General features: G+C 40.4%; 3 protein-coding genes across 6 annotated transcripts; all 3 read right to left on the bottom strand.

The window, feature by feature from the left end:
• Positions 1–2,181: 2,181 nt before the first annotated feature.
• On the bottom strand, positions 2,182–8,601 carry LOC112841624 (interferon-induced GTP-binding protein Mx-like). 2 transcript variants are annotated; one of them, XM_019358729.2, is made up of 12 exons: positions 8,300–8,601; positions 7,002–7,139; positions 6,731–6,885; positions 6,293–6,431; positions 4,919–5,117; positions 4,748–4,826; positions 4,533–4,655; positions 4,304–4,445; positions 3,978–4,136; positions 3,801–3,877; positions 3,502–3,717; positions 2,182–3,113 (listed from the first exon to the last, which is right to left on the bottom strand). In XM_019358729.2, exons 1-12 carry the CDS (start codon positions 8,544–8,546, stop codon positions 2,820–2,822), a joined length of 1,968 nt encoding a protein of 655 aa, XP_019214274.1. In that variant the 5' UTR covers positions 8,547–8,601; the 3' UTR covers positions 2,182–2,819. The 2 variants fall into 2 exon arrangements, with proteins under 2 accessions (XP_019214274.1, XP_019214275.1); XM_019358730.2 differs by having other exon boundaries at positions 2,182–3,110.
• Positions 8,602–13,788: 5,187 nt separating this feature from the next.
• Positions 13,789–21,354, bottom strand: LOC102077555 (interferon-induced GTP-binding protein Mx). Of its 2 annotated transcripts, XM_025907419.1 has the most exons (14): positions 21,212–21,354; positions 20,881–21,037; positions 19,328–19,432; positions 18,296–18,433; positions 18,042–18,196; positions 17,604–17,742; positions 16,208–16,406; positions 16,037–16,115; positions 15,822–15,944; positions 15,593–15,734; positions 15,268–15,426; positions 15,092–15,168; positions 14,805–15,008; positions 13,789–14,416 (listed from the first exon to the last, which is right to left on the bottom strand). In XM_025907419.1, exons 1-14 carry the CDS (start codon positions 21,215–21,217, stop codon positions 14,171–14,173), a joined length of 1,929 nt encoding a protein of 642 aa, XP_025763204.1. In that variant the 5' UTR covers positions 21,218–21,354; the 3' UTR covers positions 13,789–14,170. The 2 variants fall into 2 exon arrangements, with proteins under 2 accessions (XP_025763204.1, XP_019214270.1); XM_019358725.2 differs by lacking the exons at positions 20,881–21,037; positions 21,212–21,354 and having other exon boundaries at positions 19,328–19,829.
• Positions 21,355–24,161: 2,807 nt separating this feature from the next.
• On the bottom strand, positions 24,162–26,710 carry LOC102077779 (zinc finger and SCAN domain-containing protein 30). 2 transcript variants are annotated; one of them, XM_005450305.4, is made up of 3 exons: positions 26,458–26,710; positions 26,044–26,379; positions 24,162–25,624 (listed from the first exon to the last, which is right to left on the bottom strand). In XM_005450305.4, the coding sequence occupies exons 1-3, from the start codon at positions 26,639–26,641 to the stop codon at positions 24,780–24,782; spliced, it is 1,365 nt and encodes a 454-aa protein (XP_005450362.1). In that variant the 5' UTR covers positions 26,642–26,710; the 3' UTR covers positions 24,162–24,779. The 2 variants fall into 2 exon arrangements, with proteins under 2 accessions (XP_005450362.1, XP_019214277.1); XM_019358732.2 differs by having other exon boundaries at positions 26,044–26,376.
• Positions 26,711–27,250: the final 540 nt, after the last annotated feature.

The following is a 27,250-nucleotide window of genomic DNA, read 5'->3' as shown; positions in this document are numbered from 1 at the left end:
GGATGGGTACCGGTATCTGTTGCCATTATGGCACCGGTTCTGACATAAACAGTAGTAACCAGACCGAAAAGCAGTGCACATTTCGGTGCTTTATTTCGGTGCTTTTTATTTTGCCTGAGATGTCATACACTTTGGATTCCATCCAATCATTTTACCTTTCCAAGGATAGTAGGCGGGCTCAGGTACGTACGTTCTTTTAGAGCAGAGCTACAGATTAAACATGCCCAAGGCGAAGCGGTCAGAAGTCTGGCTGTACTTCACAGCAAAAGATGCAAACTCAGCAGCCTGCAACAAGTGCTTTAAGCTGATACTGTGCAAAGGAGGTAACACCTCGAATCTGATTAAAACCTGGCGACACATAGCGTTTTTTTAAAAGCCGAGAAATGCACCGTATTTGGTAGCTTGCTGCAAGACCTCATACCGAGCACATCTACTGCGGGTGGGTTGCCTGTTATCGGACCCGGAGTTAGCAACATCCCCCAAGAACCCGAAGAGGAGAGCCCTGGGCCCTAGCCCTGTCAGTGTAGCAGAAATGATGACGGATGATGATGGCAGCAGCAGCCGTTCTTCTCTGGGCGAGTAGCTTAATGTTGTTCGTGTGTAATTTACGTTGAGTAGGCTAACCACGTTATTAAATTGAACTAGCAAACACCATCGTAGTTACAAGCGGCTGTCTTCTTGTTTGATAGAGTGATACCATATATGCCCTATAGCTGCAGAAAAGGCTAACATTGTTATCTTTTTACAAAAAAAACAACAACAGCTAAACATGAGGTTTTTGGACAAAGTGTGTGTTCTTCATTCTTTAAGCACCGGTTCGAGCACCGTTTAAGCACCGGCACCGTTTCAAAAGTACTGGTTTGGCACCGGTATCATAAAACCTAAACGATACCCATCCCTAGCCTGGACACGTACTGGCTTAAGCAGGGGGACACGTCTGGCACTGCAGGATTTGAGTCCCTGGCAGCGTAGTGTGTTACTGATGGTAGCCTTTGTTACTTTGGTCCAAGCTCGCTGCAGGTCATGCACTAGGTCCCCCCGTGTGGTCCTGGGATTTCTGCTCAATGTTCTTGTGATCATTTTGACCCCACGTGATCTTGTGTAGAGTGCCAGATCGAGGGAGATTATCAGTGGTCTTGTATATCTTCCATTTTCTAATATTTGCTCCCACAGTTGATTTCTTTACACCAAGCTGCTTACCCGTTGAAGATTCAGTCTTCCCAGCCTGGTGCAGGTCTACAATTTTGTTTCTGGTGTCCTTTGACAGCTCTTTGATCTTGGCCATAGTGGAGTTTTGAGTGTGACTGTTTGAGGTTGTGGACAGGTGTATTTTATACTGATAATGAGTTCAAACAGGTAACGAGTCGAGGACGGAGGAGCCTCTTACAGAAGACTTTACAGGTCTGTGAGAGCCAGAAATCGTGCTTGTTGGTAGGTGACCAAATACTTATTTTCTACCATAATTTGCAAATAAATTCTTTAAAAACCAGACGAGATTTTTCTGGATTTTTTTTTCATTATGTCTCTCATAGTTGAGGTATACCTATGATGTAAATGACAGGCCTCTCATATCTTTTTAAGTGGGAGAACTTGCACAATTGGTGGTTGACTAAATACTTTTTTGCACACACAGTCACCAGCAAGCCCACCTCTGAATGCCTTAAGAAAAACAAAATGAAGACTTTGGAGTGGCCAAGACAGAATCTGATTGAGATGCTGTGGCACGACCTTAAAAAGGTGGTTTATGCTGGGAAACCCTCCCATTTGGCTGAATTGCAACAATTCTGCAAAGAGGGCCAAAAGTGCTCCACAGCACTGCAAAAGAGTCGTTGCCAGCTGTCGCAAAACTTGATTGCATTTGTTGCTGCTAAGGGTGGTGATGAATACACAATTTTAAGGGTTCAACCAGCCATCGAGGGAATGGGTCAAGGTCGTAAAGAAATCAGATGTCAAGAGGGAATGTGAAGATGAGAGCTAATTCAAACGTTTTCTAGTTCATGTTTATTGGTTTTTGGAACATTCAGAGAATACCATGACCACATTATTGAGGTTTACAGAGTTCCTTTAAATGCATGGCCTGATTTTTGTCCATATGCAATGTGACATCTGTATGTACACAGCTGTGGTTCAGTGCAGTTATGTGGAGCCTCAGCAAAGATGAATACTGTCAGAAACGTCAGCTTATTGTTTCACTGTATTTATTTATTTATTCATATAATCCAACTGAAAATGAATAGGAAACCTATAACAGATGACACAACACATGAACACACAGAGCAGATAATAATGCAAAAATATTCCTGTCCAAAACAGAGATTCTGATTTAGTTGAGCAGAAATCTGAAAACTCTGGACGTGTGTTGTCTGTGAAGGTTCTCAGTCATCCAGGTCATCGTAGTCTAAGGAGCTTAGAAAGAAAAGCGTCTGGACTTCTTTAAGTTGCTTGAAGATGTTTCACCTCTCATCCGAGAAGCTTATTCAGTTCTGCGGTCAAATGGTGTGGAGTCTCCACAGGGCTTAAATCTGGGACTCTCCACCATTTGACCGCAGAACTGAAGAAGCTTCTTTGATGAGAGGTCCAGACAGTTTTCTTTCTTAACTCCTTAGACCTGGATGTGTGTTGTTTTTCTTTTTTTCTTTTCTAGTACTTAAGACTTCCTGGTGCAACTGTCTCTATTTTTTCTGATGGCCATATAGAAATATTTCTATTTCTTCAGTGTTTCTTATAAATGATTATAAGTGCAATACCCAACCCTTTCAATTCTAGGAACACGTGGAAAGATTGCAGTGAGGTCTGACCTCGCACTTTGTGCTGCCAGGTTAGAAATTTGGTAGAAAATTTTCCATGGAGTTGAAGTTTTTGACTTCAGTTAAAGTTGTGTTCCTACTGAATTCAGACAGCAGAATGTGAGCTCTTGAGAGACGCTCAAGGCGCATCTTAAGATCTTCTCTTTTATTTTTTGTGCCACCGTCCTCTTCAAGCAGGTACTCTTTTCTCTCCTTGTTCGTAAATGTGTCCAGCATCTTACTCTGCAGCTCGCTGGCAAACTCCTGCAACATCTGATACCGGATCACCAGGGGGATCTGGTCAGCAAGACGCTGCCCAGCAATCTGAGAGCAGAGAAGACAAAAATAAGATGTACTAAAGAGCTCACTGGTTTAGAACCGAATTTGAGACATTTTCTAGTGTGATTATTAAATAATTCCTTAAAGCGAGGACCTTAAGGGTTATTGCAAATTATGTGCAATTCTCAAAAAGTATTTCAAATGACTCTAGATATATTTAATCACAACCTAAAATAATAGATCTTATTTTATGGATCTAAAGGTGTGATTATTATAACAGATGTAAGTGTGAGGTATTATTTGTTTCTCAAAGAGGTTTCAGTGTTTGCTTTTCTTAATATTAAAAAAAAAAAGTCAGCTATTGGGATGCACATGGATCCAATGAATCACATGCTTTAAAGGAAAACATTAAAAAAAGTATTTGAGTGACATTTACTTTGTAATACACTTCGAAGTGTTTCATCATCTCTTTCGAGGTCATCCCACTGGTGTACAGTTGTCCCTTTGCCTGACCTTCTTGGGCAATTTTATTTCGTATCTCCGTGATGTATTTTCTGTCCTGAGTGTAAACAACCATCTCCATCTTAAACTGCATCCCCAGAATGTACTTTGCTTCCTCTTCCCTTTCTTTCATGATGGTTTCAATGTTCATCTAAGTCACACAAAAAATGTCAATAAATATTCGTTAGCGTTTAGTAATATGTGCACAGCAATACATTATAAAGAAAACGAGACCTTCGCTGTATTGATGAGGTTCGGAAAGCCCACAAAGCTGTTTTGTGCCAATTCAAACAGCTCTTTCCTCACAACCTCTAAAAGCAATAAAATGATAACAAGTTAGTCAAAAAATGTACCAAATGAAAGATTACCTGCAAAGTAAGATTCAAGTATTATGAGAAAAAAAAAACATGCCTGACACTTCCTTGAGTTTCTGGATAGCAGGCTCCTCCAGCTGTTTGATCTGCTTCTGGATTATGGACTCAAAAGAACTGTAGCTCACAAACAATGGCAGTTCTCTTCCACGGTACATGCGTTCAAACTGAGACTCTTCTCTCAGACTATGCACTTTGACTGCAGTGCAATGAAAGTTAACCTTTAACATGTGACGATGTAAAATGTGTTTTAATGGCAGTAATTTTTTTTTTCTTTAAATGTTAGAGTTACTTTATGTAGTAGCTTGTAAGCAACAGAGGGAATCTAAAAAAACCTGATTAATGAAAAGTTGTTAATTCACTTACATGATGATCCAGAGTCTTTTATGATTTTCTCCCATGCTTCAAACTCATTTCTGAGTGTGAAAAAGATGCTGGAGTTGTATCCACATTTTAATTCTTCACCTGTGGTGAGTCTGATAGCATCCTGTGTGAATGCTAACACAAGCTAAGATAGAACAGGTTCAATTAAAAGAACAGGACATGTGTTTTCCAGAAGCTCGTATTCATTTTGCTTACACTTTTGTTTACTCACATCACTGAGAAACTTTTGTCTCTTAGTTGCATCAGATGGGGGTCCTGTTCTTAATTTGTTCAGGTTTGCCCGAGTCTGTTCCAGTTTCTTCTGTGTCTGCTCATCAAGCCGTGGCAGAGATTTCTACAAATCACATGGACAAATCACATCAAAGCTGGAGTGGGTTAAAGCTCTCCCCAGTGACCTACAAAGGTAAAACAGTAATAAGTACTCACCTGAATATGATGCACCAGTTCAAGAGTGAGTTTTTCTGCCAGGTTAGGAACAGTGGCCTGACCCTCATCAAAGAGAGTCCTACAGCACAAACAAAAGGTTAGAGTATAAGCAACACAGCCTAACACACCACAAACGCGTGCTTGTATAATTGCCAAAAAGAGCAAACTTACTGGAAATGGGCGTGCTCTTTGAAGAAGGCTTCCTCATTTTTTAGTGCTTCAGAAAGTGACACCTTCCCTGTGATCTCCTTCTGACCCCTGCATTTGACCACCATGTAGCCCTTCTTCAGTGGGATGACTTCATTATGGACAATTTTAACCACGTTCTCTTCTGTGCCTTTGTCCACCAGGTCAGGTTTAGTCAAGACACCTGACAGAGAGAGATAGTGTTGGATTTCCCGCCTTATGGGAAGACGATAATTTGTAGTGATCACTGCAAAGCTCCAGTCAGAGCTTGGTGCCAGTCATCAAATGTTGCTCACATTGTTTGCTCAGCAGGAAAGGGATCTTTAACATGATCACAGATGTTTGCAGAAGAAATCCAGTGGATGTCAGAAATGTACAGCCATTTTGGCAAAGTACATTTAAATGCAGCGTTTCACATTACTGGACATGTTTGTCTGGCAGTGATTGCTTGTACTCAGTCAAAATCCATCAAGTATGCAGTATTTATTTAAGGTTTTGTTTCTTTTATTTTACTGTCAGTTGACACGTTACCTTCAAATTGTTTAATATAGCTGTCACTCCATTCATTCATGCTTTTATCTTTAATAGTTCTTGAGATGTTCATATTCAAACATTGCCTCAGATATCAGTGTGCAGAAGAAAATTCAAGTTGTTCAAGTCCAATAAATAGCTTGAAATGGTACAAAGTTTAGAAAGGACAGGTTAAAAAAAAAAAGAAGGGAAAGTTATCCAAAACTGAAAAATAATGTACATTTCAGAACAGTTGTTCCCACTTTTCTGGGTTACTTACAACCCCCCTCTGTCTGCATAAAAGCAGCGTTGGAACACAATGTGGTATCTTACTCTTATGAGTATCAGTTAAACAGTATTGTACTGCAGAAAGTAGTGTTGCTACAAAAATAGTGAGAAAAAAGGCAATTAATAATGGAAAAGAGACAGACCATCATAACACTTAAATGCAGGTCTTTCCTATGGAGAAATTTCAAAGAATGTCAAGGTGTCAGTGATTAGTTTCCCTCACCATCCAAAGGCACTCACAAACTGTGGAAAACTACTGAGTCAAATTTGTAGGCTTGGTTTTTATACCTGCTGTTTCATTTTCTGCCCAAATTTTCTACTGAATTACCAACAGGGCTTTGCCATGACCACTACAAGTTGTACTAAAGCGATTTGGGTGATTGCCTGTGTGGAAGAGCAATCTGTGGCCCATCTCCAACTTCCAGGCTGATGTGTTGCGTTTGTGGTTCACTGCATCCACATGATGTTAATCATTTGGCAGCCTGTTTTATGAGGTGGAGACTACTGGCAACAGAATACACAGTAAAGAGAATAAATGACCTAAGAGAGACACTTGCTTACCCAAAGTCCTCTCTCCATCAGGATCCACCAGCTTAGCCATATTCAAAGCCTCTGTAGTTGCAATGTCCACGTTGCACGGAACAACCACCAGGTTGATAGTTTCTTGTTTACTGATGACAGTCTGGATCATAGTTTTAATCTGAAAGTATCCATTCATAATAAAATAAAGATCATGTCATAAATTGAATAAATGCAGTTATGAACAATATAACCAACTAACTGATGTAAGCAGGAATGTCCAGATGAAATAGCAAACTCATAACAATAAACACATATAATACCAAAAATCAGCAGTCACACTGGTGTGTCAGTGTTGTCTCTTTTTAAGACTATTAGTAACATGCCAATGCCTATCAAACTCTGGATTTGTGTTTCATTGGATGAAATTTCTACCAAAGAAATGGCCTTAAAAATGTGAGGGAGACTAAGGTATCATACCTTATCACCAATGTCTGCTGATTGCCCATCTACAGCCACCCTGGCAATGCCAGGCAGGTCAATGAGAGTAAGGTCTGGAACATCCGGGGAGGCAATCTCCAGACTGATGAGCTCACTGCTGATCCCCACCTCATTCCCGACCAATTTAAGTTGAGCTAAAGAGAGAATATGATGTCACGTATGCCTAAGCAACAGATTTAACGTGCCTACTTTGTACTTCCACGTTTTACTTGGTTTTTAGTAGTGACATGAAAGAATTATGTAGACTCACCTTCTCGAATCATTTTCTCCACAAGTTCAGGCTCTTTTATCTTTTCTTCAAAGTCGCGGTAGCTTATCTTTCCATACCACGCCTCTCCTTCCTTCTTTCTCGTCATCTTCAGTTCCAGTGGACATCTTGTCACAATACCTGTGTTTTAAAACAGTGAGTGTCAGATAATTTCTCTCTCTCTTTTTTGAACAAATTAATAAATGATTTCAGATGTTTTCTATTATGACATTTAGCCTTCCATGATTTTGGTGATACAAATATGTAAAAAGTTGTTTCTTTTCTAGTTGGAGTCTAATGCTATGTTTGAGTAACTCTGCTCTGATAGACAGTTTGATTTTTACAAGATCAGGGGTGAATCCATCTTGCCGAAATGCTTTCAGCCAAAGTGATTTGGACTAATGAGCTTCCTGTGAGCATTCTGTCTTCCAGGCATGCTTCACCCTTTAAAAGAAACCGTTTTTAACAACAGAGGGGAGGTCATGGACAGAAGGGAGGAGCTGCTTTAACAGCAAGCAGCTCCTAACCTAACCAGGTAGTTTAGTTTCCTAAAACTAAAATTATAAATGTAACTGAAAAGAAAGCTTAAAGTTTCTGGCAGAAAGCTCCTAGGCTAAACCTTTTCCATTAGTCTGAAGTAGAGGAGTTTCTCTACCAAAGGTAAAACTGAGCAAGGTTAGCTTGAAACAGAGCTGCACTTTGTTCAGCATTAATGAGTTTGCAGGTTCAGACTAGTTTTTTCTGTGCTCTCCACTTCCTTTCCTCCTTTGACTTGTTCGAAACTTCAATTTATAAGAAATAGGCCCCAAACCAGACCAACCTCCTTCCTCTACAACTCACACACACACACACACACACACACACACACACACACACACACACATGTTTTCATATCTTAGTAATGATGGTTTATTTGATCCAATTGAGTTTTGTTCTTAAGGACCGCCAGCAACACTTCAGCTGAAAATCTGTCACATTTGTAATTTTAGTTTAAATGTACCATTAGGTACATCAAAAATTCAAAATAACAAAACAAAGTCATGAAATTGTCAACTCAAAGTTCAAACTCTGTTCTAGTTATTTTAATGAAATAAAGTAAAATAGCGTGTCATTAAATTAATCAAGTCAACAAATATAGATTTTAAGGAACAGGCTAGTCGCCAAAGAATGTGTTTTGCTGCCTCATACGTGCCCTGCACCATCCCCACCTCTCTGCCAGTCTTGATACAGTTCCGTTATATGCTTCACTTTGACACTTCTAATGAATGGAAAGTTTCTGAGCTGGAAATAAGACAACTCACCGCCGCCTCTCGGCAGTGCCACCCCGGACAGCGCCTCCAACACAGAGCTCTTCCCCGAGCTTTGGTCTCCAATCACGGCAATAGCAGGCAGCGCCAGGTCCTTCTCTACACCGAGAGAGCGGAGAGAGTCAATGAGGTCGATGAGGGGACGGACCTTCTCATCATACTGCTGGTTCAGAGTGCTCATGGTGGTCTCAGCTTGTCTTACGACAAAAATAAAAATTAAAAATGGACAAAGTGATAACATGCTTTGTGAAAAGCAGACTGTGGGTTGGAAGAGAAAGAAAAAATGATGTGTTTTGTTTCACTTTCTGTACCTCGTGGTGTCTGTTCATTCAAAAATACAGGAAACAGCAACAGATGGAATGTCCCTTATTAAGCTGTCACACTTTTTCCTTTAGTTCCCGGGCTTACACAAAGTTAGTGCACTAACAATTTCAGAGGCTCAAAAGTACCAGGACACCCTGATATGATTTTAAATGAAATCATCGTTTTTAAAACTTTGATGAAAATCCTTGGCAGTCAGTGACTGACTGAGGTCCAAATGCTCTGCGGGACGTTTGGGCTTGCGTGTGTGTGTCTCTGCCTTCAGTTTTGTTTTTGGTAACTGAAGAGCGTGCTCCGTTGGCCTCAGATCATGTGATTGGTTTGAACATTTAAGAATATCCCATTTCTTTGCCTTGGGATATTTTGGGTTGTTTTTGCATTACACTTTGGGTCCTTATGGAGTTACACTGTTAAATGCTTTCCAATCAACTGGCATCAGCCAAATCTCTGAATTTCAGCAGAGATTATAGTACTGAGATGCACACATTTTTTTTCCAGTGATATTGGCTTAATGGTAGTTTTGAGCCAGAGTTTTGTTGAGCAACTGATGTCTTTTACAGCCTGTTTTAATTAAGAGGAGACATCTATGTTTTCTTTTCTTTTCTATGATGTTTTCATTAGGCTACTTTAATCTCTTTCCCCCCAGATTTCATTGTTTTGTCAAGTTTTGCACAACTATGTGTCAGGCTTTTTTGTTATATGGTAATATCTCCATCGTATGCACCTCACTGACGACCATCCTTTCTGTATCGCAGCCATGGCTCACTATCATAAGTTAAGAGAGGTGCTGTCAGACATGGAGATTAAAGGCACCATTCACCAGTAAGTATGCCTCACAACTGGTAATGGCAGGAGCTACTGCCGCCTGTACTGTGGATTCCATCTCCTGCATTGGTGAGTGTGATGACCAGCAGCAGTCCGCTGCGGACCCAGGCATAGATAGCATTCAGCAAACCCCTCCTATGATGGGTGCTTCTGACCTTGGTGGGTTGGTTGGTGATGGGGCCTCCCCAGACTCCCTTGCTGCTTTCCTGTCCCACAGTTTTCGTTCTCTTCAACCTGAAAAAGTGGACATGGATCAGGGACTTACCACACGTTTTGGTAGAATCATTAAACCAGTTTGTCACTTGATTGAATTGATGGCTCAACCTGAAACACTTCTTGGGCTTGAACCTGTTCGAGCAGCGGTTACTGATGTGTGAATTTGTTTATTACTGTATGTTGCCAATTGGTATTGTTTTTGGAAAAGGAAAATCACGTCACAGAGTTGTTTGCACCTTTGTGAGGTCTGATTGCTTTATGGTGACGCCCATAGATATTATGGTCTGTTTTGTGTGGTGTAAACTGCACCTCATTTTGTCTATAGTGTGTCCTGGGATCTTTCTAGACGCTGAGCAGGTCTCAGATCACTTATAATCTTTGGAGGTAGTTACGTTGCTGATCTAATTCATTGTACATGTGATGTGAATTTGTTTGACATCACATGTGTTATTTGTTATTGTGGGTGTATTTATACATATATTTTTTGTATTTTTTTGTGTGTGTTAGTGATGGCCCGCTTGAAGCTGACGCTCCTGAGCGTGTGTCGAAAAAAAACAGCACACTGGTTCAGAAGCACTGTGTCGAGGCTTGCTTCGTTTGGCAAAAGTCACGTGACCAGTGACGTCCGAAGCTTCATTACGCACGTAACTGCTTCGGTATCTGATTCTAATGGAACGAAGTGAATCATTTGCGGGATTTGTGGAGTGTCTTGATGGTGACAGATAGCGAACCACTGATCATTCTACTGAGAGATTTGGTTCTGTTGTGTGGGAGTATTTTGAGTTGATTCTGGTCAATCGGGTGGGTTTTCCAGCTTTGTGTTCTGGCTGTTTGCTTTTGTTTTGTGCGTCTTTATTTTATCTGAAAACGGGAAAAACTTAAAATGTAAAAAATCTGCTTTTCATAATATAAATATCATTAAATAACTTCCATTTGACTCGTAACATTTAATGTTATAAAAAGATATATTTTATTTAAAAAAATAATCTTAAAATGTTAGTCTACAAAATGTGCAGCAATTTAATTTATTTATTCTCTTTAGCTGATATAGTTTGTGGAGCCATAACTGCATCTCTTCCAGTTTTTCTGTACTCTAGCCTCTTCTGTGCCATGTGAAGGGATTTTCCTTAAGGCAGGAGAAATTATCTCCACGAAAAGGAACAGATTCGGCCATCGCACAGTGTAACTAATTTTCTTCTTAAATAAAAATGAAAAAGGGTTTCCTTAAATGCATCATGTTTTTAATTTGCAAGTTCATAAGCATTTTCCCTTTCCATTTCACAATCAATTCTACCCCCAGGTCAAAAATATGTACAGGAAAATTTCCCTAATATAATATTATTTATAAATATACCCGTCTAGAGATTAAATGCATAAGTACATGGAGGCAGGACTTCACAGCAGAAGCATACTGCATAATGTGCATTATTATATGTATGTTATATGTAACGTGGTATTTTTCAATTATTGTATTTACCAACATCAAGAAGTCACAAGCAAAGAAAGACCAAACCATGGTGCATGTTCACACAAGGAAAGTTTACTGGTCAAAATTATTTATTAAACAAATAAACTACATTTTTTAACACCAAAAAATACACGTTCAAAGCAACACAACAGCAGCCCAATATGAGACAGAGTTCCACTCTGTAGAGTGGGCTATCATTATGAAGCAGTTGGTTTTATTTTGTGGATTCAAGCTGCTCTTCATATTTTTGGCAACCAGATGTCACCAGAGAGGACTGTGTTGAAAAGCTTCGAGTAATGAACCGTTTTTCAATACAAGCTTCAGTGCTTCAGAAAGCTTCATTTGGCCATCACTAGTGTGTGTGCTCTTCAGGATTTGTCATAGCTGTGTGAAGGCAGGCAGGAATAGGTGGACCCAAGAGCAGGACTCGCAGAGGCACAGGTGAACTCAAAACCCTCGACTTTATTGTGGGATTACCAACAGAACAAAGAACTAACTAAACTGGCAGGCAACGAGAACACACAGGGAGATATGAGGGTACGACGCGACAGAGAGCACAGGAAAACACAGGGCTTATATACACAGGGGAGTAATCAGGGAATGAGCAACAGGAGGGAGACACAGCTGGGAGAAATTAGGCTAACGAGATAGGGGGAGCGAAGCAAGATATACTGACATCAGTGTTGCCAACTCCTCAGTAAGGAAAATCGCTATTGGTTGTCCTAAAAGTCGCTAGAAGTCGCTAAATGACGTCATCGCCTAATTTGCATAATTGGTCACGCTAACGTAATTGTAACCTACGTTGTTGGAGAGAGAAATAACATCATGGAAGAGACATAAAGTGAGTAAAAAACGTCCTAAATGCATTTAGAGTTTATTTAGAACTACAAATTAAATTTCTTTTAGCAATTATTGTTTTTTTTTAATGTCACAATTCCAACCCTGCTCCTTCACCCGGGCTTGGACCGGCAAAAGTGACCCGAAATAGGCACTCTGGTGGAGTTACTTTGTGTGTGTGTGTGTGTGTGTGTGTGTGTGTTTATAAGTAGTTTTAAACCTTGTGTGGTCCACAAAACAGCATAAGAGTAAAAGAAGAACTGACTGCGTCACAGTCAGTGCGGGAGCAGCGGCTTCGCTCATGCGCGATTCATTTGCAGTTTGGACGCATAGGTGTGTACATCTCCTGCCCTGATAGCAGCTGGGGGAGGACTATCCTCCACCCGTGAGCGCTTTGGAACGGGCGAGGTGCCCACGGCAGCACCCGCTGCTTGTTGAGAGTAAAAGCGATACGCGCTTTCACGTCAAAAAGTCGTCATAAATAAGTCTCCAATAACACCAGAAAAAGTCGCCAGATTTGTCGCTAGTCGCTTTATAGAAAAAAAGTCGCTAAGGGGGTCTGAAAACTCGCTAAATATAGCGACAAAGTCGCTAAGTTGGCAACACTGACTGACATAAGACACAACCTTTCAAAATAAAACAGGAAACAATTCACAAAGATGTAGACAAAGAAACAGACGTTACACGGGCAGAGCTAAACCTAAACCAGAATGAGCCGGAACATACTAAATAATCATCATCATCATCAAATACAAAATAAAAACCAAAACGTGAGAACTGAAAATACTGGGTCAAACTGACCCAGAACTGTGACAGGATTTTATGTAATTCTTGGGGGGTGAATGTAACCAGGTCATAAATGACATATTGTTATAATTGCACAAAATGTGTTCAAAACCCCAAGCTGTCCCTGGTATACCTGACTTTTAGGACCTCTAAGCCTGTAGTTATGTTGATTATAAGTTAGAGCCCCTCCTCATCCCTTTCTTCTTCTTTGGTTCAACCCTATAAATTTGAGGTACCCCTTTGGCCTCTCCCCTTTTTTACAATTCCCGCGTGGGAGAGGAGCTGGAGCTGACAAGTTATTTACTTGGAGGTCTTTCTTTTTACCTTTCATTGTCAGACACAATGCAGGAACACACCGGTTTCATATACTCTTCCTGTTATTCTGGTACATCTTGGTGTTTTTGGTTAATGTCACAGCTGTCTGATTTTATGAGGCTATACTGGATAAAAGAGGCTGGTGTGGTGTAGTGACTTACTTTAATTTGCCAGTTTTATTTGATTTTTATTTGACTTTACAACATTTACGGAGAGAAATTTTCAATAAATAGTGTTATAAACGCAGCAGCTTATGTAGTTTAAATACTAACCTTTATGGGCTATTGTAAAAGCGTGAGGGATCACTATGTATTCAAATGTGAAATTCGCGTTTGTAAAATAGTTTAAAGTGTGGTCAGAGTCCTCAAAAGTTGCGCATAAATCACTGCACACAAGCGTTTGTAATACATTTCAGCTACGTTTCACTATGTAAGTGTTCAACCAGCCATAAAGGGAATGGGTCAAGGTTAGAGGGAAATCAGATGTCAAGAGGGAATGTACACTCTATCTTGAAAGATGAGAGCTAATTCAAACTTTTTTTAGCTCATGTTTATTGATTCTTGGAACATGACCACATTATTGAGGTTTACAGAGTTCCTTTGACTGCATGGCCTGTTTTTTGTCCAGAAGCAATGTGACATCTGTATGTACACAGCTGTGGTTCAGTGCAGTTATGTGAAGCCTCAGCAAAAACGAATACTGTCAGAAACGCCAGTTTTATTGTTTCACTGCATTTTATTAATTTATGTATTTAATACAACTGAAAATGAATAGGAAACCTATAACAGATGATAAAACACATGAACACACAGAGCACATAATAATGCAAAAATATTCTTGTCCAAAACAGAGATTCTGATTTAGTTGAGTAGAAATCTGAAAACTCTGGATGTGTGTTGTTTTTCTTTTTTTCTTCGTCTAGCACTTAAGACTTCCTGGTGCAACTGTATCTGTTTTTTATAATACCTGTATAGAAATATTCCTATTTCTTCAGTGTTTCTTATAAATGATTATAGGTGCAAAACCCAGCCCTTTCAATTCTAGTAATGCGTGGAAAGACTGCAGTGAGGTCCAACCTCGTGCTTTGTGCTGCCAGGTTAGGAATCTGGTTGAAAGTTTTGAAAGTCAGACAGCAGAATGTGAGCTCTTGTGAGACGCTCAAGGCGCATCTTAAGATCTTCTCTTTTATTTTTTGTGCCACCGTCCTCTTGAAGCAGGTACTCTTTTCTCTCCTTGTCCGTAAATGTGTCCAGCATCTTACTCTGCAGCTCGCTGGCAAACTCCTGCAGCATCTGATAGCGGATCAACAGGGGGATCTGGTCAGCAAGACGCTGCCCAGCAATCTGAGAGCAAAGAAGACAAAAATAAGATGTACTAAAGAGCTCACTGGTTTAGGACTGAATTTGAGACATTTTCTAGTGTGATTATTAAAAAAATTCCTCACGGTTTTATTGCAAATTACATGTAATTATCAAAAAATATTTCAGATCACTCTAGACATATTTAATCACACCATAAAATAATAGATCTTATTTTATGGATCTAAAAGTGTGATTAAATATAAAAGATGTAAGTTTTAGGTATAATTTTTTTCTCAAAGAGTTTTCAGTGTTTGCTTTTCTTAATATGTTAAAAAAAACTAAAGTTAACTATTTTGATGGGATACATGTGGATCCAATGAATCACATGCTTTAAACAAAAGCAGTAAAAAAGCAATTGAGTGATATTTACATTGAAATATACTTCAAAATGTCTCATCATCTCCTTTGAGGTCATCCCACCAAAGTACAGTTGGCCCTTTTTGGCAATTTCATTTTGTATCTCCGTGATGTATTTGCTGTCCTGAGTGTAAACAACCATTTCCATCTTAAACTGCATTCCCAGAATGTACTTTGCTTCCTCTTCCCTTTCATTCCTGATGGTTTCAATGTTCATCTAAATCACACAAAAAATGTCAATAAATATTCATTAGCGTTTAATAATATGTGCACAGCAATACATTATAAAGAAAACGAGACCTTCGCTGTATTGATGAGGTTCGGAAAGCCCACAAAGCTGTTTTGTGCCAATTCAAACAGCTCTTTCCTCACAACCTCTAAAAGCAATAAAATGATAACAAGTTAGTCAAAAAATGTACCAAATGAAAGATTACCTGCAAAGTAAGATTCAAGTATTATGAGAAAAAAAAACATGCCTGACACTTCCTTGAGTTTCTGGATAGCAGGCTCCTCCAGCTGTTTGATCTGCTTCTGGATTATGGACTCAAAAGTACTGTAGCTCACAAACAATGGCAGTTCTCTTCCACGGTACATGCGTTCAAACTGAGACTCTTCTCTCAGAATATGCTCTTTGACTGCAGTGCAATGAAAGTTAACCTTTAACATGTGACGATGTAAAATGTGTTTTAATGGCAGTAATTTTTTTTTCTTTAAATGTTAGAGTTACTTTATGTAGTAGCTTGTAAGCAACAGAGGGAATCTAAAAAAACTGATGAATGAAAAAGTTGTTAATTCACTTACATGATGATCCAGAGTCTTTTATGATTTTCTCCCATGCTTCAAACTCATTTCTGAGTGTGAAAAAGATGCTGGAGTTGTATCCACATTTTAATTCTTCACCTGTGGTGAGTCTGATGGCATCCTGTGTGAATGCTGACACAAGCTAAGATAGAACAGGTTCAATTAAAAGAACAGGACATGTGTTTTCCAGAAGCTCGTATTCATTTTGCTTACACTTTTGTTTACTCACATCACTGAGAAACTTTTGTCTCTTAGTTGCATCAGATGGGGGTCCTGTTCTTAATTTGTTCAGGTTTGCCCGAGTCTGTTCCAGTTTCTTCTGTGTCTGCTCATCAAGCCGTGGCAGAGATTTCTACAAATCACATGGACAAATCACATCAAAGCTGGAGTGGGTTAAAGCTCTCCCCAGTGACCTACAAAGGTAAAACAGTAATAAGTACTCACCTGAATATGATGGACCAGTTCAAGAGTGAGTTTTTCTGCCAGTTTAGGAACAGTGGCCTGACCCTCATCAAAGAGAGTCCTACAGCACAAACAAAAGGTTAGAGTATAAGCAACACAGCCTAACACACCACAAACGCGTGCTTGCATAATTGCCAAAAAGAGCAAACTTACTGGAAATGGGTGTGCTCTTTGAAGAAGGCTTCCTCATTTTTTAGTGCTTCAGAAAGTGACACCTTCTCTGTGATCTCCTTCTGACCCCTGCATTTGACCACCATGTAGCCCTTCTTCAGTGGGATGACTTCATTATGGACAATTTTAACCACGTTCTCTTCTGTGCCTTTGTCCACCAGGTCAGGTTTAGTCAAGACACCTGACAGAGAGAGATAGTGTTGGATTTCCCACCTTATGAGAAGACGATAATTTGTAGTGATCACTGCAAAGCTCCAGTCAGAGCTTGGTGCCAGTCATCAAATGTTGCTCACATTGTTTGCTCAGCAGGAAAGGGATCTTTAACATGATCACAGATGTTTGCAGAAGAAATCCAGTGGATGTCAGAAATGTACAGCCATTTTGGATACATATAAATGCAGCTTTTTGCATTACAGGACATATACCTGGTAAGGTTTTGTTTCTTTCATTTCACTCTCAGTTAATACATGACCTTTAAATTCTTTAATATAGCTGTCATTCCATTCATTTAGGCTTTTATCTTTAATAGTTTTTAGATGTTCGTGTTCCATCATTGCCTCAGATATCAATGTGCAGAAAAGATTTCTACTTGTTCAAGTCCAATGAATGGTTTGAAATGATAAAAAGGTTAGAAATGACAGAGGTAAAAACTAAAAAGGTAAGGTTACCCAAAAGTACATTTCAGAATTATACAAAAAGACCTTTTTCAGGGTTAACAATTTAAAGCTGTTCTGCAGCAATGGAAGTTGATCAAGCCTTGAAAGCTGGTGCTGCTAATTCCTGCAGGTGTTCCAATTTTTCTGGGTTACTTACAACCCCCCTCTGTCTGCATAAAAGCAATGCTGGAACACAATGTGGTACCTTACCCTCGTGAGCATCATTTGAACAGTATTGTACTGAAGAAAGTACTGTATTGCTACAACAATGGTGAGAAAAAGGCAATTAATAATGGAAGAGAGACAGACCATCATTACACTTAATGTCTTTCCTACAGAGAAATTGCAAGGAAAGCCAGGGTGTCAGTGACTACAGTTTCCTTCAGCATCAAAAGGCACTCTGAAACTAGGGAAAGTACTGAGTCAAATTTGTAGGCTCAGTTTTTATACCTGCTGTTTCTTTTCTGCCCAAATTTTCTATTGAATTACCAACAGGGCTTTGCCATGACCACTACAACTTGTACTAAAGCGATTTGGGTGATTGCCTGTGTGGAAGAGCAATCTGTGGCCCATCTCCAACTTCCAGGCTAATGTGTTGCAGTTGTGGTTCACTGCATCCACATGATGTTAATCATTTGGGATCCTGTTTTATGAGGTGGAGACTACTGGCAACAGAATCCACAGTAAAGAGAATAAATGACCTAAGAGAGACACTTGCTTACCCAAAGTCCTCTCTCCATCAGGATCCACCAGCTTAGCCATATTCAAAGCCTCTGTAGTTGCAATGTCCACGTTGCACGGAACAACCACCAGGTTGATAGTTTCTTGTTTACTGATGACAGTCTGGATCATAGTTTTAATCTGAAAGTATCCATTCAAAATAAAATAAAGATCATGTCATAAATTGCATAAATGCAGTTATGAACAATACAATCAACTAACTGATGTAAGCAGGAATGTCCAGATGAAATAGCAAACTCATAACAATAAACACATATAATACCAAAAATCAGCAGTCACACTGGTGTGTCAGTGTTGTCTCTTTTTAAGACTATTAGTAACATGCCAATGCCTATCAAACTCTGGATTTGTGTTTCATTGGATGAAATTTCTACCAAAGAAATGGCCTTAAAAATGTGAGGGAGACTAAGGTATCATACCTTATCACCAATGTCTGCTGATTGCCCATCTACAGCCACCCTGGCAATGCCAGGCAGGTCAATGAGAGTAAGGTCTGGAACATCCGGGGAGGCAATCTCCAGACTGATGAGCTCACTGCTGATCCCCACCTCATTCCCGACCAATTTAAGTTGAGCTAAAGAGAGAATATGATGTCACGTATGCCTAAGCAACAGATTTAACGTGCCTACTTTGTACTTCCACGTTTTACTTGGTAAGAATTATGTAGACTCACCTTCTCGAATCATTTTCTCCACAAGTGCAGGCTCTTTTATCTTTTCTTCAAAGTCGCGGTAGCTTATCTTTCCATACCACGCCTCTCCTTCCTTTTTTTTCATCATCTTCAGTTCCAGTGGACATCTTGTCACAATACCTGTGTTTTAAAACAGTGAGTGTCAGACAGCATAATTTCTCTGACTGTTGCAAATTTTTTTGGACAAATTAATGAACGATTTCAGATTTTAACTGAACTGTAAGAGATTGTAACAAGGCTTTTTTTTTCTAGTTGGAGTCTAATGCTATGTTTGAGTAACTCACCTTTGACAGACATTTTGATTCTCACAAGATCAGGGGAGAATACATCTTGCTCAGTTTTTTTCTGTGCTCTCCAGTTCCTCCCCTCCTTTGACTTGTTCGAAACTTTGTTTTATAGGAAATAGGAAATGGGCACCAAACCCAGACCAACCACCCTCCCTTAAAACTGAATGCATGCGCGTGGGCGCACACACACACACACACACACACACACACACACAAAGAAAAAGACCCCCCAAAAAATCCATTAATTGAAAGAAGAAATAGAATTGGCTCCAACCCAGGATGTGACAGTCTGTCATTTATTCCTCTGTGTGCCTCATTTTATAACACAGACATGATGGATCTTTTGATCCAATGTTTGTTGTTATGGATCACCAGCAACACTTCAGCTGAAAATTTGTTAAATTTGTCATTTTAGTTTAAAATTCCCATTGAGTACATTCAAAAAAATGTAAAAAATAAAACAAAGTCATGGAATGCTCAAGTCAAAGGTCAAACCGTTTTCTACTTATTTTCCTGAAATAAAATGAGTAAGCTGTCATTAAATTAATAAATCATTAAACATAGATTTTAAGGAACAGGCTAGTCGCCAAAGAATGTGTTTTGCTGCCTCATACGTGCCCTGCACCATCCCCACCTCTCTGCCAGTCTTGATACAGTTCCGTTATATGCTTCACTTTGATACTTCTAATGAACGGAAAGTTTCTGAGCTGGAAATAAGACAACTCACCGCTGCCTCTCGGCAGTGCCACCCCGGACAGCGCCTCCAACACAGAGCTCTTCCCCGAGCTTTGGTCTCCAATCACGGCGATAGCAGGCAGCGCCAGGTCCTTCTCTACACCGAGAGAGCGGAGAGAGTCAATGAGGTCGATGAGGGGACGGACTTGCTCATCATACTGCTGGTTCAGAGTGCTCATGGTGGTCTCAGCTTGTCTTACGACAGAAATGACAATTAAAAATGGACAAAGTGATAACGTGTTCCGCGAAAAGCAGACTGTGGATTGGAACAGAAAGGAATAGATTTGTTTTGTTTCACTTTCTGCACCTCGTGGTGTCTGTTTCATTCAAAAATGCAGGAAGCAGCAACAGATGGAATGTCCCTTATTAAGCTGTCACACTTCTTCCTTTAATTCCAGGGATTTCACAAAGTTAGTGCACTAACAGTTTAGAAATGACAGCCATTTTCATGCACTGTCCCCCAATTTCAGAGGCTCAAAAGTACCTGGACACCCTGATATGATTTTAAATGAAATCATTGTTTTTAAAACTTTGATGAAAATCCTTGGCAGTCAGTGACTGACTGAGGTCCAAATGCTCTGCTGGACTTTTGGGCTTGCGTGTGTGTGTCTCTGCCTTCAGTTTTGTTTTTGGTAACTGAAGAGCGTGCTCCGTTGGCCTCAGATCATGTGATTGGTTTCAACATTTAAGAATATCCCATTTCTTTGCCTTGGGATATTTTGGGTTGTTTTTGCATTACACTTTGGGTCCTTATGGAGTTACACTGTTTAAATGCAGTCCAATCAACCGACATCAGCCAAATCTCTGAGCTTGAGCAGAGATTATAGTACTCTCTGCACATTTCTGAATTCATCCTGCTGCTCCTATCAGCAGTCACATCATCTGAGGGGAACCAGTGACCTGATTCCACTGCAGGCAGTCCTATGGTATAACATTGCTTCCATCATGTTTGACAGATAATGTGGAATATGCTTTAGATTCTGAGCTGTTTGTATCCTTCTCTATACTTGAAATTTGTACTGTACACTTTCTGCTGTGGCACAACAAATTTCCCACGTGTGGGACTAATAAAGGTTAATCTAATCTAATGTTAAACGTTAGTAGTTCGTCTTGTAATCGGAAGGTTGCCGGTTTGAACCCCGGCTCCGACAGTCTCGGTCGTTGTGTCCTTGGGCAAGACACTTCACCTGTTGCGTACTGGTGGTGGTCGTGGGCCCGGTGGCGCCAGTGTCCGGCAGCCTCGCCTCTGTCAGTGCGCCCCAGGGCAGCTGTGGCTACAATGTAGCTTGCCATCACCAGTGTGTGAATGTGTGTTAATGGGTGGATGACTGAATGTTGTGTAAAGCGCTTTGGGGTCCATAGGGACTAAGTAAAGTGCTATACAAATACAGGCCATTTAATCTAATCTATTATTCCCGTTATTCTGGTACATTTTGGTGTTTTTGGTTAATGTCACAGCGGTCTGATTTCATGATGCTATACTGGATAAAAGACGCTGTTGCGCTGTAGAGAGTTGCTCGTACTCATGCTGCCCTGACATCATACCAGCGTATTTTGCGGATGGCATAGGCACCAATCGGTTTTCTATCGCCCATTTGCTGGGAGTAAGGGCGCCCTCCGTTTGCGAGGTGCGCCTGCTGCTTGCAGCACAGGGAGGAGAGGGCGGGGCGGCGGGGGATTCTCTGGCTGGCTGGAGCGGCATCTAATAACCAGCTCGCAAAATAAAACAGAATAAAAACAAACCAACAAACATGAAAACACCAGACATTATAATACATACTTATAATTTGCAGGTTTTTCGAAATTCTATATGCGAAAAGTGAGCGCGAGAGCCCTCGGTGCGCCTGCTTGCTGCTCAAGTCAAAGTAAACTTTACCGTCATCTCCGATACATACAGTACAGTTCACTAGCAGGGACCAAATCCTTGGTAACGATGGGCGATGAGGAAGTGTGAAATAGTCCTGCGGTTTGGGGAAGGCCTTGAAGGGGACTGGCGACGGCTCTCGGGCCGGGCAGATCCCCATGTACGAGAAATGAATGGAGGAAAGGAAGAGAGGAGAGGAGAAAAGAGAGAAAAAATGGGGGGGGGCATGAAAATGAGAACAGCAGGTATTGGAGAAGGGTTTTTTTTATAGGCTGAGGCCGGAGGGGGCGTGAAGGAGGAGTGGTCCCGCTCCTGAAATTCAGACGATATAGACGAGACCAGTTATAGCAGTGCAAGAAAACAAACAATAAATATAAGAAGAGTAAGAAAATAAATATAGACTTTAGGACTAGTGGTAAAGGGATCAATAACAATTTAAAATTTATAATTTACAGTTTGATGAGTTACAGTCTCACACAACCTGTCGACAGGGCAGGGGGGCCGGCTGCTTCCAAATACAGCACATTTCATGTTGTAAATCCAAAGCCATTATGTATTCGTGATTTGAATCCTGGTTTGTGTGAAATCCCAGAAATAAGCCCTAGACAAAGCGGATCTGTGAACTAAGGTATAGGTCTATTAGGTTATGTTGTGGTGGTCCTCGGGTTAGGGGATGGGTGTTCATACTGGAGTGCGAAATTAAAACCAATGGAAGATGGACAAGAAAAGTTCAAAGCCATCAGGTGCTCAGTTTAGAAAAAAGAGAAAAGAAGAGGAAGAGAAACGAGCAAAAGATACAGGTAAGCAGATGTGTCATTGGATAATGGCAGGTCATCCTGAAACAACCAGAATCAGAATACTTTATTAATCCCCAAGGAAATTATGTGGGTTACAGTTGCTCCAAGATGAAATTGTAAAAATAGTAACAGTAACAGACTAAACTCCAAACAATACAATACGTTACAGATTTTACACATTTAAGAAATAGCACTAATATATACACATCACTCAATTATAAATATCAAGGATTATCAGAGGTGATTATAAATAAATATCAAGAAAATTGACAAGAATATTACAGAGTAGAAAAGAGTGTGCGTAAAAAGAGTATAGCTATTGTCTGTGAAGGTTCTCAGTCATCCAGGTCATCGTAGTTAAAGGAGTTTGCAAAGAAAAGCGTCTGGACTTCTTTAAGTTGCTTGAAGACGTTTCACCTCTCATCCGAGAAGCTTCTTCAGTTCTAAGGTCAAATGGCTGAGAGTCCCAGATTTAAACCCAGTGGGAGTATCACACCTTAGCTCATGTGATTAGAGGATCACCAGGGGGTCCTTTGTCCCTCTTTGGGGGGATACTCCCACTGGGTTTAAATCTGGGACTCTCGGCCATTTGACCTTAGAACTGAAGAAGCTTCTCGGATGAGAGGTGAAACGTCTTCAAGCAACTTAAAGAAGTCCAGACGCTTTTCTTAGTATAGCTATTGCAGTGTTTACAGTGTATTAGATGGACGAGTTGTACAGGGAGATGGCCACAGGCCACAGATTTCCTGTGTTGTTCAGTGGTGCTTTTTGTAATCTCAGTCTCTCACTGAACGTGTTCCTGTGGCTAGCCAGTATGTCATGGAGTGGGTGGGAGGTATTATCCATGATTGTCCTTATCTTGGACAACATCTGCCTCTCAGACACCACCCTAACCACCCTCCAGAGGGAGTGTTCGCCCAGGGCACCAAACAGGCTAGGACCGCCCCTGATCGTACGGGGATTCAAGTTTGAAATTCGCGTTTGTAAAATAGTTTAAAGTGTGGTCAGAGTCCTCAAAAAGTTGCGCATAAATCAATATACACAAGCGTTTGTAACACATGTCAGCTAAATTTCACTCTGAGCTACAACGGAAAAAAGGCGAAACGTCTTTATCAAAGGCGCAGTTAAATGCTGCGACAATATTTTACAGTACTGTTATGAAGGAAGGACGGCTCAGGGTTTAAGTAATCAGCATCATGGCCTCATCCGATTAGAATGAGAATAAGCAGTCCTCTAATCATTCACAGGGTTCTCCTTTTATTCTCAAATCAATAAAGCAAAGAAGGAAAGACACGCATGGACTGCCAATGCTCTGCTGCCGCCCCATGTGGGAGTGAAGAAGGAGTGAGCCAAAAGTGAATGCAGTCCTTATATAACGTGTGACAGGTGAGTGCAATTAAGGACAAGCACCACACCCAATCAAAGGTGAGAGAACTAAACAAGGTGGATCTGGTGAAGTGAGTGGGTGTGCTGGGATGTGCTAAAAGGTGGGTCTTTACAACAAGTACAGCAACTTTATTGTATATATTCATTTTTTATTCGTTCATTTATTTATTTTTTCTGCATGAAGATGATCTTTTCTTTAAATATTTTAAAAAAGTGATCGACTAACGCAGTTCATTTTAACGAAAGAAATAATCAGACTTAATTAACGTGATGAGTTTTCGTTACGATTTTCACTTATTGATACTTCTTGTTTATAAAGTGATGAATTAATGATTAAAAATACATTACATATTACAATAATACAATATTTTCTTTTTAAAAACCCGTTTGAATCGAAACTGTGAAACTAAATGAGAAATAATATTTTTTACGGGAAACTTATTCTGAATAAAAAAGGCCGACGTGTTTATCACTCCACTTTGCTTGGGTGACACTGGGAGTCAAGGTGATGAGGATGACGTGTTGAGCGGCAGGTATAAAAGCAGAAGCCAACAATCGAATGTGGTTTTCACGTGTGAGCGCTACCAGGAGCTTTTTCTGCAAGTGCTCTGAAAACTCTACATCTTACGAACGACTTCCAAAGTTTTAAAATCTTGAAGAAGTGTGTTGCAACAGGCACACGTGGTATCAGGACAGCGGCCTTCGAGGACTGGAGTTCGAGACCCCTGTTGTCATGTAATGCTTATTTTTTCATTTAAAAAACAGACACAATGAAAATATTCAAAAAACGACCATTTATTTACTTTGGAGACAAAAACTGTCTAGTAGAAAATGTTTGTCAGCTGAATGAATTCATTTTTTATTGTCTTGTCCTTTAATGTATATGCTAGTTTTGTTTTGACAACTACCTATTAAAACTGAGACATTGTGTTCATCTCCTTTACAGTTTGCGTTACAGCAGCTTTCTTTATTAAATTTGTCTTTACTAAAGAATTTCTGGTTTGCATTTGCACTGATACTCAGAGACATCTGCTCACATGAGCTCTTTCAGTTTGTGGCATAAAAGTTGCACATATTACTTATAGAGATTGTTATATGACTCACATCTAATGTTACAATGATAATGATAAGACACAGTTTAATAATATTGTTAGTCTCTAATGAAATGAAGATATATGGTTCTAGGCTCGCCAAGAACCTGGTTTTACACAGAGAAATAACGTGTTGTTAGGAGAGGGATTTGTATTGGTGAAAGTGTTGAAGTCACTGATGATGAGACCTGTGGACTGCAAATGGAATGATTTTACCCTAGCATGCTTCCTTGAGTCCTACAGTTGTAACATCAGTTGCAATTAAAATAAACGGTTTTAGACATATCATTTCTGCCTCCTGTGAAGTCACAGTGGGTGAGTGTAATCGGTTCTGTCCTCTTCATGGATCTTCAGATGTGTGTTTAATTGGCTCTTCCTTTGAAAGGTTTTCCCACAAAACAAGCACGAATGAGGCCTCTCCCCTGTGTGCGTCACCCTGTGAGTCTCCATGTCACCTTTACGATTGAATCGCCTGCTGCACTCTGTGCACTGGTACGGTCGCTCTCCTGTGTGGATTCTCATGTGTAAGGTCAGGGCTCCACTCTGCCTGAAGTTCACGCCGCATTCCTTACAGCGGTAAGGCTTCTCTCCTGTGTGGATCCTCACATGATCCTTCAAATGACTCGACTCTTTAAAACGCTTAGCACAAATGGGGCATGTGTGCCTTCTTTCCCTTATGAAATGAGTTCCATCTTCTTCCATTCCTATACCGTCTCCGTCGTTGGTGTTCAACTCAGGGATTCGCCTTTTCTGTTGTCTTGTTCCTGATGGTTTGAGCAGCTTAATCCCCACACCCTCTATGTTTTCAGTATGCTCACTCTGACCAACAAGCTGCTCTGGCTCTACAGAGTGGACAGACTGAGACTCTCCAGACAGTGTACAGCCTTCAACATCTGTCCTGTTTTCTGCTGTAGTAAATGTATTGTTGCTCAGACTGCATTTGGGGCTCAGGGTTAGAGAAGGAGCCTCATTATAATCATCTACTGGCTGATGATGTAGTGTACAGTCACAGTCCACCTCTTCCTGAGGTCTAGATGATGTAAACGCCTGCACTTTGATGATCTGAGATGTATGACGGTTGTAACAGTGCTGATACTGGCTCTGGTCTTGTTGAGTCCCATGATTCTTAGAATAAGTGATCTCCAGTGGATCTAAAAAAATATTATATTATTATTATAAAATATTATATTAAAATATTCATAATAAATTGCTATCATTTTTAATTATTTATATCTAATTAGTACCACTGTTATCAGTATATTTGAACATGAGAGAAGTTTATGACCTTGGGCTGCGTTTGACATTTCCTTTCACCTTTCTGTTTAACATTGAAACACAACATGAATGTAAAGGAAATCTGTCGTTTACTGCATTGATACACTTTGGATTTGATCACTCAGACAGGTATTAGCTCATGAATGTAAACAAACCTTCTCATTATAGGAAGCATCTCCAGCTCGTGCAATGAAAAACACACCATTTTTCTCATTCCAGCACTCAGACTGATATAAAAACAAAATAACTGATGCCAGCTTTTGCTGGATGTGCTTTTACTCAGTCCTCTCCTCACCTTCTGGGTTAAGTTGTTGAACTTCTGACTCCGCATTTATTCTGCAGGTAGATGTTAAACACTCATCTCCATGTGGCTCAGCTTTGATAGCTGCTGCCTGCTCAACAGTTAATACAGTGTATAGGTGCGAGGGTGGATCCTCGTGATCTCCTTTTGTCACAACCTCGGGTGACACTGTGGCATCCCTCTGCTGCCTACAGGAGGCTCCTTGCTGAGCATCCCTTTGGTCATGCTCCTCTTTAATGTGCAGGATGCTCTGGGGCTTTGGGTGCACATGTGGGGTAGAGCCCTCAGGAGAAGCCTCTTCATCACTGCAGGGACTCACAAGATGATCTGCTGAATGGTACGAGAAAAGTCTGGAGGTGAAACAGCTGTAGTCTTTAACATTAAGTAAAGAGTATTTCATTTACACACCTGATCTGTGTAGCCTGACTTCAGGCCAGGAGAGCAGTGATCGCAGCTGATTTATCTCCTGCTTGGATCGGCTGATCTCTCCCTGGTAGTCTATTAAGGTTTTCTCCACAGCCCCGAAAATCTCCACCGCCGCCGCGGTGAGCCGCTCGGTAATGAGCGCGTTTAGGTTGTGCAGTGTGCCCATGTCTGGTCTGATCCGGTGGAGGTTTCACTGATCAGCTCCAGACGTTGGCTTCCTCGTTGGTGTCAGCGACAAGCGTTAAGCTGTTGGGATATCTCCCTCTGCTGGTCACACGTGATGTTTTCTGCACCACATGCTCGCGGTGGAAAAGCAAGTCACAACTGACTTGTAGCCATGTTAGAGCAGATAACTGCAAAAGCCCAGTTCTTCACATATAATTAAAATTATTTAGTGGGAAGAAAAAGCAAAGTAAAGCGTGTTTTTAGATGACATGGACAATATTAGATACACAAATAAGAAAACAAATGCTGCAAATCTTGAATTAGGAGTATAACTTATGAAGAAAAGCAAGAGTTCAAACAAACTACTGTGGTTTTAATTTTCATTTTAATGTATTCCTGGTCTTAGTGGAAACTCCTGCGTCATTTGGAGGGGTGTGGGTGACCGTTTAGAGAGAGAGACCTTTAAAAATGCACAGGCTTACATTTCAAAATACTGTACTACATACTACATAATACTCATTTTATTATTGATGCGCAAATTCCTGAGACATAGACTATGATGTTATAATTCTGTATTCATTTGGTTTTTAAGATTTGGACCTTAGGCCAC

The sequence above is a fragment of the Oreochromis niloticus genome, linkage group LG5, assembly GCF_001858045.2.
Source record: "Oreochromis niloticus isolate F11D_XX linkage group LG5, O_niloticus_UMD_NMBU, whole genome shotgun sequence".
NCBI lineage: Eukaryota > Metazoa > Chordata > Actinopteri > Cichliformes > Cichlidae > Oreochromis > Oreochromis niloticus.
The sequence above is the reverse complement of the archived record's forward strand: the minus strand, read 5'-3'. Positions and strand labels throughout refer to the sequence as shown.

Excerpts from the sequence above, each read along its gene's own strand:
- LOC102077555 (XM_019358725.2), bottom strand. The coding sequence starts at position 19,661 with ATGAAACAGACACCACGAGGTGCAGAAAGTGAAACAAAACAAATCTAT. Across the intron at positions 18,197-18,295 it reads GGAGAAAATGATTCGAGAAG|CTCAACTTAAATTGGTCGGG; the intron begins GTGAGTCTACAT and ends TTCTCTCTTTAG. Across the intron at positions 17,743-18,041 it reads CAGCAGACATTGGTGATAAG|ATTAAAACTATGATCCAGAC; the intron begins GTATGATACCTT and ends GGATACTTTCAG.
- LOC102077779 (XM_005450305.4), bottom strand. The coding sequence starts at position 26,641 with ATGGGCACACTGCACAACCTAAACGCGCTCATTACCGAGCGGCTCACC. Across the intron at positions 26,380-26,457 it reads AGTCAGGCTACACAGATCAG|CAGATCATCTTGTGAGTCCC; the intron begins GTGTGTAAATGA and ends CGTACCATTCAG. Across the intron at positions 25,625-26,043 it reads TCAACAACTTAACCCAGAAG|ATCCACTGGAGATCACTTAT; the intron begins GTGAGGAGAGGA and ends ATATTTTTTTAG.
- LOC112841624 (XM_019358729.2), bottom strand. The coding sequence starts at position 8,546 with ATGTTATCACTTTGTCCATTTTTAATTTTTATTTTTGTCGTAAGACAA. Across the intron at positions 7,140-8,299 it reads GGCACTGCCGAGAGGCGGCG|GTATTGTGACAAGATGTCCA; the intron begins GTGAGTTGTCTT and ends TTTAAAACACAG. Across the intron at positions 3,718-3,800 it reads ACCTCATCAATACAGCGAAG|ATGAACATTGAAACCATCAT; the intron begins GTCTCGTTTTCT and ends TGTGTGACTTAG.